Source organism: Bombina bombina, chromosome 3, assembly GCF_027579735.1.
Source record: "Bombina bombina isolate aBomBom1 chromosome 3, aBomBom1.pri, whole genome shotgun sequence".
NCBI classification, from domain to species: domain Eukaryota; kingdom Metazoa; phylum Chordata; class Amphibia; order Anura; family Bombinatoridae; genus Bombina; species Bombina bombina.
The window spans coordinates 943,101,522-943,115,709 of NC_069501.1; the positions used below are offsets into that span (position 1 = coordinate 943,101,522).

The window sequence follows — 14,188 nt, forward strand, 5'->3', positions numbered from 1 at the left end:
AGCAAAGTGTCATTTCATCACATGAAGAGATATAACAAAATATTTACAAAAATGTGAGGGGTGTACTCACTTTTGTGAGATACTGTATATATATCTTTTTATTTTATTTTTTAAATGTAATATTGTCTATATTTTGTACATAGTTATCATGCATACCATCACTGAATCCTTTTTTCTTTTTTTTCTTTCCTGTGTGTGTGTGTGTATATATATATATATATATATATATATATATATATACATACATTATATGTCATATTTGTGCCTTCTGTCCCCCTGCCTTGCATATTTTTTGATTTACTTTCCTTAGCATTAGATAGGTTGGCATGTTTACGGTCTTTTACAGAGGTCTGATAAGAAATATGATGAAGCTATCAAGTGTTACCGAAATGCACTTAAATTAGACAAAGACAATTTACAGATTCTCAGAGATCTTTCACTTCTACAGATACAGATGAGAGACTTAGAGGGATATCGAGTAAGTAGCTAAAGATTTGTTTTTGTTAAAACATACAAACAAACAAACAATCAAACAAACATATTTTGATAGACACCTATTCACAGCATATACGTGTATAGAATTACAAAATTATATTCTATTTAAAAATATGTTAAAGGTGACCAGAGTATTCTTTTACATATTACACTATTTTTTTTATTATTTAAAGCACTTATGAATGCTCAGATCTGTAATTTTATATGGAGCGATACAATTTTTTTTTTAAATACCGTATGGTAGAACTGATCTGTACCATTGTTTTTGCTTAGCAGAGTAGTGCCCTGTCTTGGCCTTGCACCCCATGGTATTGTGGAAATAACCATGTTTATTAACTTGCACTCACCGAAGGTAATACTGAAAATACAACTTGTTAGTGTGCCTGATTGCTGGGATTGAGAAACCCTGCTCTAGTGGTTTGAGTGTCATGTTTGTTTGTTGTGGGTTCTAAAACGGCAATACCTGAGGATCAAACTGTAACATACAGGCCTTTGGAGGGAGGGAAGAAGGATCATTCTAAATATATTTTGAGATAAAATGCTGTGAGGTTTGTATAGCACCTCATAGCGAAGTCTGCCAGATCTCCATCAGTCAGATATGAAAAAGCAGCAGTTAACACAATAAAGGATTCTTTGCATGAAAAACTGTTGCTGTAAACCTGTTGCACGTAGGCTGATGACGAATCTCACAACTGACAGGTAATACAGATTAAAAGAAAAAATAGTTGTATAAGGCACAGTAACAATTTTATATAATACATTTTTAATATTCTGTTTCGTGCACAAAATAAAAACGTCCCTCATGTACAGTTATTGCTTAGTAAAGGGTTGTAAGAGGAACAGAGGATACCTGTAGTTTAGTTTAAGGTGCTTTCAAGCCATTTATAGATGTGTGGGCTCACAATCCATGGAAGTAGAAGAGTTGCCCTCATAGACTGGATAAAACCCTCTATTTCCTTAAAGGGCCATGAAACCCAAAATGTTTGTTTGATGATTTAGGTAGAGTATACAATTAAAAAAAAAAAAAAAAATCCAGTTTTTCTATTAAATTTTGCTTCATTCTAATGGTATAATTTGCTGAAGGAACAGCAATGCACTACTGGTTGCTAACTGAACACATGAGCCAAAGTGTGTGTATATATATATATATATATATATATATATATATATATATATATATATATATATATATATATATATATATATATATATATATATATATATATATATATATTCTATCATTCAGCAGCTAGCACCCAGGTGCTTTTGCTACTCCTGAACTAAAAAAAGAAAGTTAAATAGGCACTAGGGGTGAGCTAAAAAGAAATACCCATAGGAATCACTATGGAGGCTATGCTATAACACTCAGATCCATACGAGATTCACTATAAATAATATTTATTTTGTAAGTCAATCATAGCGTTGTACAAACGCTAGGATTGACTATTGAAACAAACAGGACTTTCATTTATGAAGTATAAGATGCTTCATGTAGAACGCTCCTTTATTTGTTTTAATCTATCGCCGTACTTAGCTGCTACAGCAGCCCACAGCTAAAAAACGTTTTCACCTCTTAGCCAATAGCTGTGCGGTAAATTCGGCTCCCATGGCCGCCAAGCCGGATTTACCGCACGGCTATTGACTAAGAGGTGAAAATGTCACCTCTTGGGAATTTTTTTTTTTAGCCGTGTGCTGCTGTAGCAGCTAAGAACGGCGATCGGTTTATGCAAATAAAGGAGCTTATACTTCATAAATGAAAGTTCCCCTTTATTTCTTTCAATAGTCAATCCTAGCGTTTGTACAATGCTAGGATTGACTTTTACTTTAATATATAAAAGGCATGTAAAAAACATTTCAAATAGTGATTCACCGAAATGGTAATTCTGGACCGAATCCGAAAATCCAAGATGCACTTGGCCAAAAACCGAAACCAAAAATTTATATTTTTTTTTTTTCAAAATTATTTTAAATTAAATTTTTTTTTTTTTTTTTTTGTGTGTGCATACAGGTAGCCCTCAGTTTACGCCAGGGTTAGGTTCTAGAAGGAATGGTTGTAAATTAAAACCGTTGTAAATTGAAACCCAGTTTATAATGTAAGTCAATGGGAAGTGAGGGAGTTAGGTTCCAGGCCCCTCTCAAAATTGTCATAAGTAACACCTAATACATTATTTTTAAAGCTTTGAAATGAAGACTTTAAATGCTAAACAGCATTATGAACCTAATAAAATAATCACACAACACAGACTTTTCTTGCATTTTTCTGCAAACAGTTCTTTCTATGCATTCCAATCTGGACTGATTTATAGACAGGAAGATCTTGTTCCTTTGAAAGCTGCTCAATAGCTCAGGTCTGGTTAAACTGATTAATTTCAGCTTGCTTGGCTTTGCTGCAACACAAGCGGATAGCTCCACCTACTGGCTATTTTAATCAATGCACTGCTTCTCATTGCTTTTCAATAGCAGTCACATGACTGGGAAAAAAGGTTGTTATTCTGAAACGGTGCAAATTGAACCGCAATAATTTTACAAAAAAAAACAAAACCTGGCAAACAATCTAAACCGAAAAAACGATAATGCCATTTTCGGCCTAAATGTTTCTGAAACCGAAATTTTGGTGCATCCCTACTTTAAACAATATTTAATATCAATATACTGTATTATTCATTATTTAGTTCTGTGTAACAGAATCAGATTTAAAAAAAAATTTTTTTTTTTTTTTACCAATTATCCAAATAAGTTTTGTCCTAGAAAACTATTATATGCAAAACATTAAGTCAAGTAACAAACTCAAACAGCAGCTCTAGGCTAGCATCAAATTTGAAATATGCTACACAATAATGTTACTGAAAATAACAGGCAAGAAGAACGAAATAACGTAAAATAGCATTTTCGGCCGAAACGTTTCTGCGGCTAAAATTTCGGGGGAAATCCCTAATTTAAAACAAAAGATTGGCCAAACTTAGAAATACAAAATGATAATTTCACAAATTATAAAACTAAATATGAAAAAAAGTGGTACATAATAAATTCATAAAACTGACAAAATGACTTGAAAGTCCTGGGATAATGATCAAAAGTTAGTAGAGAGATAACACTACCAAACTGAAATGCACTTAGCAAGCAGGGTCTTCAAAGTATACAGTGTATACTAATCAATCTTTTTATAACCCTCCGTAGTGTGTAGCAGCTGTCCTCCTGACAGGATTCTAATACTGTGAGCGGACAGCTGACCTCTACAGGCTGTTAAAATCTGTGTGCCCAAAGGGTAATCCGCATGGCTCCTGAACCTTCAACAAAGGATAACGAGATGGAAGCAAATTAAATAGAATTAAAATGGAAAGTTGTTTAAAATTGTATGCTCTGTCTGAATCATGAATGTCTAATTATGACTTTACTGTCCTTTTAATCCGTTAAATTAGCATTTAATTCTGGCTTACATTTTTATTAATAATAATAATACTGTTAATAGTTTTATTACAAATCACCCCCATTGCATGGCAGCTATATCAGTTGTTATTGTATCCTTATTGAGTACATCTAACTACCACAGGTTTTACAATGAGCTGTCCATCCCTTGTGAAGACACATACAACTTACTGTATGTTGCTTTATATTGATAAGTTTTTAATGCAAATACAATTATCTGACATTACTAATGTTAATTACATTTCTTTTTTATAGGAAACCAGATACCAGCTTCTGCAATTACGCCCAACGCAGCGTGCTTCATGGATTGGCTATGCCATAGCATATCATTTACTTAAAGATTATGAAATTGCCTTAAAACTGCTAGAGGAATTTAGGAAGACTCAGCAGGTAAAACATGTTTTTTAGATGTTTCTTTATAATATTATTAATTCACAGTGCTAAGTTTAATTCCACATCTAAGCTATCCATGTCAGTCTTTTCATGTGCATGTTGGCATTCTTTAACTGTCTAATCAAGCACTTAATACCAGACTTGATAGGGTTAAAATAAAAATAGGAATGACATTTGTTCTATATAACTGTTCTATCGGTACAATCCATTTGATAGAAAGTCAGATTTTTTTTTGTGTTTGGTGTAAATATTGTATATGAAATTACTCATGTTTATCCAACCAGCAAGTTTTGTAACTAATTCAATATAATTAGTTATAAAAAAAGACATTTGGGGTTCAGTTGGCTAACTTACGTCTTTGTATTTCAGGTACCGCCTAATAAAATAGACTATGAATACAGCGAACTTATCCTATATCAAAACCAAGTTATGAGGGAAGCAAATCTCTTTCAAGAATCCTTGGATCACATTGAAACTTATGAGAAACAAATATGTGACAAACTTCAGGTAGAAGAAATCAAAGGTGAAGTCTTTCAACTTCTGCTTCCTGGAAACTTTCTTAAAAACCATAAGCACCTGAGAATTTTTTAACTATCAGTCTATTTAGTTAAATTTATGTACAACACATACTATTCCTAGGAACTAAAATATGTATCTCTTTTAATATGTTGATAATTTAATGAAAGTTAAATTAAAACTTAATTGGTATTTTTCAGAACTTATTATTTACATGTACAGTAATAGACATTTCTTAGGAGCCAGATAAAGTGTTACTGTAGAATTATCTAGAAAGTTTAGGGGGGTTAACATGTATATCATTTTATGATTTCACCAACACAATGTGAATTGCCTTAACCTCATCTTAAGAAGAATAATATATATATAGTTATGCAAAAAGTCCAGCACTCCCTATACTCAATAAACTTGGGGTGCTTCCCACAATGTATAGATAAGAAAGCCAAAGAGAACACTCGCCTTCAATCAAAGTGAAATTTATTCCATATTGTTGTGAACGTTTTCGGGGAGTGACCCCGTCATCAGACAAATCTAAACAGAAAATTTTGTTTTGATTTGTCTGATGACATGGTTACTCGCCGAAAACGTTAACAACAATATGGAATAAATTTCACTTTGAAGGCGAGTGTTCTCTTTTTTATATATATATATATATTCACACACAATATCTCATGCGTTCTGCTTTCAATGCTGTGTTCAACCACAGCAATTACCCTTTATGGTGTGGGTGCAGCAAAAAACTAGTTTTGATTGTTTTTTGTTGCACCACTCCATAAAGGGTAATTGCTAATGTTCAACGCAGTATTGGGAACAAAAAGCATGAGATATTGTACATCTTATTTGCATAGCTTACCTATGGTTTTCTGTTGTATTGTTAACAATGTATACAGAGTACTTCTGGCGAAAAGCAAGCAGGGATATTTGACTAGATTAGCTAATTTTCTATACATTAATTCTATTGCTCTTACTAATTTATGAAATGAAGGATTTTAATCTCATGCTTTTTATCTCTACCATAACTCAAATGAGTAGTGTGTGTATTAAAAAATATAAATAGTGTGTATATATACTTAAAATCCAAGAGTGAAAAATTTTATTTATTCATTCATTAATTTATTTTTAAAAGAAGTTTTGGATGGTTGGATTTTAGAATATTTAGGACAGAATATAGAGTAAGTGGGGGGCAAAGAACAAATCGTCAGTCTTCTTATTTCATATTACTTCATGTAGGATAAACACATTTCTTATTTGTCATACTAAATTCACTTATATGATGTTATTTGTATGTGCAGGAGAAATGCTCTTAAAGCTTGCAAGATTAAAAGAAGCCGCTGAAATATATTGGAAGCTATTAGAAAGAAATCCAGACAACTGGAAATACTATGAGCAATTAGAAAAAGCCTTGGAACCGGGTAATTTTGATTTTGATTATTTTTATTTTTTTAAGCTTTGTTGCATTGTGCTAAGAATTAACCTGCTTTCCCTTTGACAGAAGTCTTTATATTTTGTGCTTTTGTGTGTGTAACTACATATTTTAATTATGTTTCTAGCTAATATTGAAGAAAGACTTCAAATCTACCAAGAAGTTAGTAAAAGACATCCGAGAGCAGTATTGCCAAGGCGATTGCCTTTAAACTTTGTATCAGGTAACAAATTACCACTGCTTTCATGGTCAATGTGTTTTTTTTTTTTTTTTTTTTTTGTGTGCCTTAGTAAAGTATGAACAGATTAAATACATTTCTTTTACAAGATACGATGAGTCCACGGATTTTATCCTTGTGGGATATCGCCTCCTGGTCAGCAGGAGGAGGCAAAGAGCACCACAGCAGAGCTTTATATATATATATGCCTGTGTTAGTGATAGGAAGAGGTAAAGTGAGGTGTTAGTTTAGAATCTTCAATCAAGAGTTTTTAAAGTAGTGCCACTGAGTGCTACTTTGTGCTGGGGTGTAGCCTAGACCAGATCAGTCTCTTCAGTAAAAAGAGAAGCATTTGGTGGCTTTAAAGCAATGGGAACTTGTGGGACATAATTCTCACTGCGCCTCCCATCTACTGTTGCTGCCCTATCTGGGGGAAAAATCTGAGGGATATTACTCAGTATTTTCCTTGTCATCCTCGGGTCCATGTGAGCAGTAGGACTTCACACGCCTGGGAGCTGCCTTTGCTGTCGGCAGATGGAGAGGTAAGTGCCATTTTTTATTACTGGGCATGGAGAAGAACAGGACTCAGTAGAAGTTGACCACTCACATTGGGAATGGGAAGCCCTTAGACAACATATGGGCTCTTTCCTCAGGTATTGGTTCTCCTTTCATGGGAGACTGTTATAGACAGCAAATTGTTCAAAGGGGTCAGAGTGTCATATCTAACGGTTAAGGAACGTCAATGCCACGTTTGAGCTTAGACTCTTTAGGAGACCTCTATAGAGAAACGTTCTCCTGGCGGTTATATTAAAACAACATGCCGCCCGGGAGATGAAAGAGAAACAATTCTTGTTGTCCATAGGCGGGTATGTTACAGCTTTTGACTTTCACTCTTATGTGTTATGGCGGCAAACTATCACATCTCCCGGCGGTTGCATAAGAAAGCATGCCGACCGGGAGAGGAGATGTCTGTACGATGTGCAGTTATACTTGAGAGATTTTTTGTGTAAAGGTTGTTGGGTGTTTTCACATGCTCTCACTTCTCCCGGCGGTTACACAAGACATGCCAACCGGATGCTGCCTGTATGCTTTCGTCTGTGAACGCCCACGAAGGGCGGTACTTGACAGGCACCATGTTCATTGCGCGCCCTTTTTTACTCCCGGTGGTGTATTAACTCTACAATACCGCCCGGGAGTTAACTGTTGTGCAACTGCCTATGCAGGGCGGTTCTTGGGGACGCCATTTCCTTAGCGCGCTCCTGCAAAATCTCCCGACGGTTCGATAAATATACATGCCGACCGGGAGATATGTTATGTCACCATCCATGTGTGGTGTTCTTTAGGAAACGCGCCCTGTTTCCCTTTCTATGTGGCTTAGTTCATGGTAGGTCCAAATATATTATGCTTTCAGTTGTTATAAGCATAGAGTGATACCTTAGCGGTTTCCTACTGAGGGGTTTTGCTGTCCTGTGGTCCAAAGGTACGGATTGTGGCAAGATACTCTTCCTCCCATCTCACAGGCCGGACCTGGCTACAGTTGCTAATTTTTTAATATTCTTCTGCTCGCAGTGTTTCTGAGCTTTTGGCATTACAATGTGATTTTCCTTATCTTATTTTCCATTCTGATAAGGTGGTGTTACGTACCAAACCTGGTTTCCTTCCTAAGGTTGTTTCTAAGAAGAATATTAATCAGGACATTGTTGTTCCTTCCATGTGTCCTAATCCTCCTAAGAAGGAACGACTTTTACTTAATTTGGACGTGGTCCGTGCTTTAAAGTTTTACTTACAGACAACTAAGGATTTTCGTCAATCTTCTTCCCTGTTTATTGTATTTTCTGGGAAGCGTAGGGGTCAGAAAGCTACGCCTCCCTCTCTTTTATTTTGGCTGAAGAGTAACATCCGTTTTGCATATGAGACTGCTGGACAGCAGCCTTCTGAACGAATTACGACTCATTCCACTTGGGCTGTCGCTTTCTCATGGGCATTCAAAAATGAGGCTTCTGTTGAACAGATTTGCAAAGCTGCAACTTGGTCATCTCTTCACACTTTTTCCAAATTTTGCAAATTCTATACTTTTGCCTCGTCTGAGGCTGTTTTTGGGAGGAAAGTTCTTCAAGCAGTGGTGCCTTCTGTTTAGGTTCCCTGTCTTGTCCCTCCCGTTTCACCCGTGTACTATAGCTTTGGTATTGTATCCCACAAGTAAGGATGAAATCCGTGGACTCATCGTATCTTGTAAAAGAAAATGAAATTTATTCTTACCTGATAAATTTGTTTCTTTTACGATACGATGAGTCCACGGCCCACTCTGTTTTTTAAGACATGTCTTTATTTTTTATTAAACTTCAGTCGCCTCTGCACCTTGGCTTTTCCTTTCTCTTCCCTATGACAAAGCAGCATCCTTTGGCACTACTTTAAAAATAATAAACTCTTGATTGAAGAATCTATAACGAACACCTCACTTTACCTCTTCCTATCACTAACGTAGGCAAAGAGAATGACTGGAGTGGGAGGGAAGGGAGGAGCTATATATACAGCTCTGCTGTGGTGCTCTTTGCCTCCTCATGCTGACCAGGAGGCGATATCCCACAAGTAAGGATGAAATCCGTGGACTCATCGTATCATAAAAGAAACAAATTTATCAGGTAATAATAAATTTCATTTCTCTTGTTAAGTGTAGTCAGTCCACGGGTCATCCATTACTTATGGAATATATCTCTTCCTAACAGGAAGCTGCAAGAGGATCACCCAAGCAGAGCTGCTATATAGCTCCTCCCCTCACATGTCATATTCAGTCATTCTCTTGCAGCCTAACTAAAGATAGGTCGCTGTGAGAGGTCTGTGGTGTTTTTTAACTTAGTTTATTTCTACAATCAAAAGTTTGTTATTTTAAATGGCACCGGAGTGTGCTGTTTGTTCTCAGGCAGCATTAGAAGAAGAATCTGCCTGCGTTTTCTATGATCTTAGCAGATGTAACTAAGATCCACTGGCTGTTCTCATCTGAGGAGTGAGGTAACTTCAGAAAAGGGGAATAGCATGCAGGGCCCCCCTGCAAACGAGGTATGTGCAGTAAATTATTTTTCTGAGGAATGGAATTGACTGAGAAATACTGCTGATACCAATGTAACGTAAGTTCAGCCTTAAATGCAGTGATAGCGACTGGTATTAGGCTGATGAGTGTGTGTACACTGAATGTATTTTTCTAAGGAATGGAATTGACTCTGAAAATACTGTTAATACTGAAATAATGTATGAGCCTTAACTGCAGTAAAAGCGACAGGTAGCAGGCTTATTAATAACACTTCATAACTTTTCAAATGTATGTTTAAAACGTTTACTGGCATGTTAATCGTTTTTTGTGAGGTACTTGGTGATAAAACTTATTGGGGCATGATTTTTACCACATGGCCATCTTTGTTTTCTGCATAGAAACAGTTATCTGAGCTTCCCCACTGTTGTAATATGAGTGGGAGGGGCCTATTTTAGCGCTTTTTTGCGCAGTAAAAATTCAGTCACAATCTGTCTACTTCATCCTCCATGATCCAGATCGTCTCTAGAGAGCTCAGGGGTCTTGAAAATTCATTTTGAGGGAGGTAATCAGTCACAGCAGACCTGTGACAGTGTGTTTTGACTGTGATAAAAACGTTAATTATTAAATTGTTATCCGTTTTTGGGTATTAAGGGGTTAATCATCCATTTGCTGGTGGGTGCAATCCTTTGCTAACTTAATACATTTACTGTGAAAAATTGGTTGCTATAACTATTTTGGTTCATTGTTATTTCAACTGTGACAGCTTTTTGTGCTTCTTAAAGACACAATAGCGTTTTTTATATTGCTTGTAAATTTATTTAGAAAAGTATTTCCAAGCTTGCTAGTCTCATTGCTAGTCTGTTTAAACATGTCTGACACAGATGAATCTCTTTGTTCACTATGTTTAAAGGCCAATGTGGAGCCCAATAGAAATTTGTGTACTAATTGCATTGCTGTTACTTTAAATAAAAGTCAATCTTTACATGTAAAGAAATTATCACCAGACAACGAGGGGGAAGTTATGCCGACTAACTCTCCTCACGTGTCAGTACCTTCGCCTCCCGCTCAGGAGGTGTGTGATTTTGTGGCGCCAAGTACATCAGGGGGGCCCTTACAAATCACTTTGCAAGACATGGCTACTGTTATGACAGAAGTATTATCTAAATTGCCAGAATTAAGAGGCAAGCGCGATAGCTCTGGGTTATGGACAGAGCGCGCGGATGAGGTGAGAGCCATGTCAGATACTGCGTCACAGTTTGCAGAACATGAAGACGGAGAGCTTCATTCTGTGGGTGACGGATCTGATCCAGGGAGACTGGATTCAGAGATTTCTAATTTTAAATTTAAGCTTGAGAACTTCCGCATATTGCTAGGGGAGGTATTAGCGTCTCTGAATGATTGTAACACGGTTGCAATTCCAGAAAAATTATATAGGTTGGATAGATACTATGCGGTACCGGTGTGTACTGACGTGTTTCCTATACCTAAAAGGCTTACAGAGATTATTAGCAAGGAGTGGGATAGACCTGGTGTGCCTTTTTCCCCTCCTCCCATATTTAGGAAAATGTTTCCGATAGACGCCACCACACGAGACTTATGGCAGACGGTCCCTAAGGTGGAGGGAGCAGTTTCTACTTTAGCTAAGCGTACCACTATCCCGGTGGAGGATAGTTGTGCCTTTTCAGATCCAATGGATAAGAAATTAGAGGGTTACCTTAAGAAAATGTTTGTTCAACAAGGTTTTATCTTACAGCCCCTTGCATGCATTGCGCCTGTCACTGCTGCGGCAGCATTCTGGTTTGAGTCTCTGGAAGAGGCCATTCGCACAGCTCCATTGGATGAAATTATGAACAAGCTTAAAGCACTTAAGCTAGCTAACGCATTTGTTTCTGATGCCGTCGTACATTTAACCAAACTTACGGCTAAGAACTCCGGATTCGCCATCCAAGCGCGCAGAGCGCTATGGCTTAATAAATCCTGGTCAGCTGACGTGACTTATAAATCTAAATTGCTTAATATTCCTTTCAAAGGGCAGACCTTATTCGGGCCCGGCTTGAAAGAAATTATAGCTGACATTACGGGAGGTAAGGGCCATGCTCTACCCCAGGACAGGGCCAAATCAAAGGCCAAACAGTCTAATTTTCGTGCCTTTCGTAACTTCAAGGCAGGAGCAGCATCAACTTCCTCCGCTCCAAAACAGGAAGGAGCTGTTGCTCGTTACAGGCAGGGATGGAAAGTTAACCAGTCCTGGAACAAGGGCAAGCAGGCCAAGAAACCTGCTGCTGCCCCTAAGACAGCATGAAGAGAGGGCCCCCTATCCGGAAACGGATCTAGTGGGGGACAGACTTTCTCTCTTCGCCCAGGCTTGGGCAAGAGATGTCCAGGATCCCTGGGCGTTGGAGATCATATCTCAGGGATATCTCCTGGACTTCAAAACATCTCCTCCACGAGGGAGATTTCATCTTTCAAGGTTATCAGCAAACCAAATAAAGAAAGAGGCGTTTCTACGCTGTGTACAAGACCTCTTACTAATGGGGGTGATCCACCCAGTTCCGCGGACGGAACACGGGCAAGGATTCTATTCAAATCTATTTGTGGTTCCCAAGAAAGAGGGAACCTTCAGACCAATCTTGGACTTAAAAATCCTAAACAATTTCCTAAGAGTTCCATCATTCAAAATGGAAACTATTCGAACCATCCTTCCCATGATCCAAGAGGGCCAGTACATGACCACAGTGGACTTAAAGGATGCCTACCTTCACATACCGATTCACAAGGATCATTATCGGTACCTAAGATTTGCTTTCCTAGACAGGCATTACCAGTTTGAAGCTCTTCCCTTCGGATTAGCTACGGCTCCAAGAATCTTTACAAAAGTTCTGGGCTCACTTCTGGCGGTACTAAGACCGCGAGGCATAGCGGTGACTCCGTAACTAGACGACATTCTGATACAAGCGTCAAGTTTTCAAACTGCCAAGTCTCATACAGAGATAGTTCTGGCATTTCTGAGGTTGCATGGGTGGAAGGTGAACGTGGAAAAGAGTTCTCTATTACCACTTACAAGGGTTCCCTTTCTAGGGACTCTTATAGATTCTGTAGAGATGAAAATTTACCTGACAGAGGCCAGGTTATCAAAACTTCTAAATGCTTGCCGTGTCCTTCATTCCATTCCACACCCGTCAGTAGCTCAGTGCATGGAAGTAATCGTCTTAATGGTAGCGGCAATGGACATAGTACCATTTGCGCGCCTGCATCTCAGACCGCTGCAATTGTGCATGCTAAGTCAGTGGAACGGGGATTACTCAGATTTGTCCGCCCTACTAAATCTGGATCAAGAGACCAGAGATTCTCTTCTATGGTGGCTTTCTCGGCCACATCTGTCCAAGGGGATGACCTTTCGCAGGCCAGATTGGACGATTGTAACAGACGCCAGCCTTCTAGGCTGGGGCGCAGTCTGGAACTCCCTGAAGGCTCAGGGATTATGGACTCAGGAGGAGAAACTCCTCCCAATAAATATTCTGGAATTAAGAGCAATATTCAATGCTCTCCTAGCTTGGCCACAGTTAGCAACTCTGAGGTTCATCAGATTTCAGTCGGACAACATCACGACTGTGGCTTACATCAACCATCAAGGGGGAACCAGAAGTTCCCTAGCGATGTTGGAAGTCTCAAAGATAATTCGCTGGGCAGAGTCTCACTCTTGCCACCTGTCAGCGATTTACATCCCAGGCGTGGAGAACTGGGAGGCGGATTTTCTAAGTCGCCAGACTTTTCATCCGGGGGAGTGGGAACTTCATCCGGAGGTCTTTGCTCAACTGATTCATCGTTGGGGCAAACCAGATCTGGATCTCATGGCGTCTCGCCAGAACGCCAAGCTTCCTTGTTACGGATCCAGGTCCAGGGACCCGGGAGCAGTGCTGATAGATGCTCTGACAGCCCCTTGTTTCCACCATTTCCGATGCTTCTTCGTTTGATTGCCAAGATCAAACAGGAGAGAGCTTCAGTGATTCTGATAGTGCCTGCGTGGCCACGCAGGACCTGGTATGCAGACCTAGTGGACATGTCGTCCTGTCCACCGTGGTCTCTGCCTCTGAGACAGGACCTTCTAATTCAGGGTCCTTTCAACCATCCAAATCTAATTTCTCTGAGGCTGACTGCATGGAGATTGAACGCTTGATTCTATCAAAGCGTGGCTTCTCGGAGTCGGTTATTGATACCTTAATACAGGCTAGGAAGCCTGTTACCAGAAAAATTTACCATAAGATATGGCGTAAATATTTATATTGGTGCGAATCCAAGTGTTACTCATGGAGTAAGGTTAGGATTCCTAGGATATTGTCCTTTCTCCAAGAGGGTTTAGAAAAGGGCTTATCTGCTAGTTCGTTAAAGGGACAGATTTCTGCTCTGTCTATTCTTCTGCACAAACGTCTGGCTGAAGTTCCAGACGTTCAGGCTTTTTGTCAGGCTTTAGCTAGGATTAAGCCTGTGTTTAAGACTGTTGCTCCGCCGTGGAGCTTAAACTTAGTTCTTAACGTTCTTCAAGGCGTTCCATTTGAACCCCTTCATTCCATTGATATCAAGCTGTTATCCTGGAAGGTTCTGTTTTTGATGGCTATTTCCTCGGCTCGAAGAGTCTCTGAGTTATCTGCCTTACATTGTGATTCTCCTTATCTGATTTTTCATTCAGACA

The 14,188-nt window shown here is 38.6% G+C and overlaps 1 protein-coding gene across 1 annotated transcript in view; it reads left to right on the plus strand.

Annotated features, from left to right (window-relative positions):
- NAA16 (N-alpha-acetyltransferase 16, NatA auxiliary subunit) overlaps positions 1-14,188 on the plus strand; it is a 325,238-nt gene that overhangs the window by 27,644 nt on the left and 283,406 nt on the right. The window contains 5 exon segments of the mRNA XM_053707967.1: positions 321-478; positions 4,177-4,311; positions 4,684-4,837; positions 6,123-6,242; positions 6,381-6,476. Of these exon segments, the coding sequence (XP_053563942.1) occupies positions 321-478; positions 4,177-4,311; positions 4,684-4,837; positions 6,123-6,242; positions 6,381-6,476 (663 nt within the window).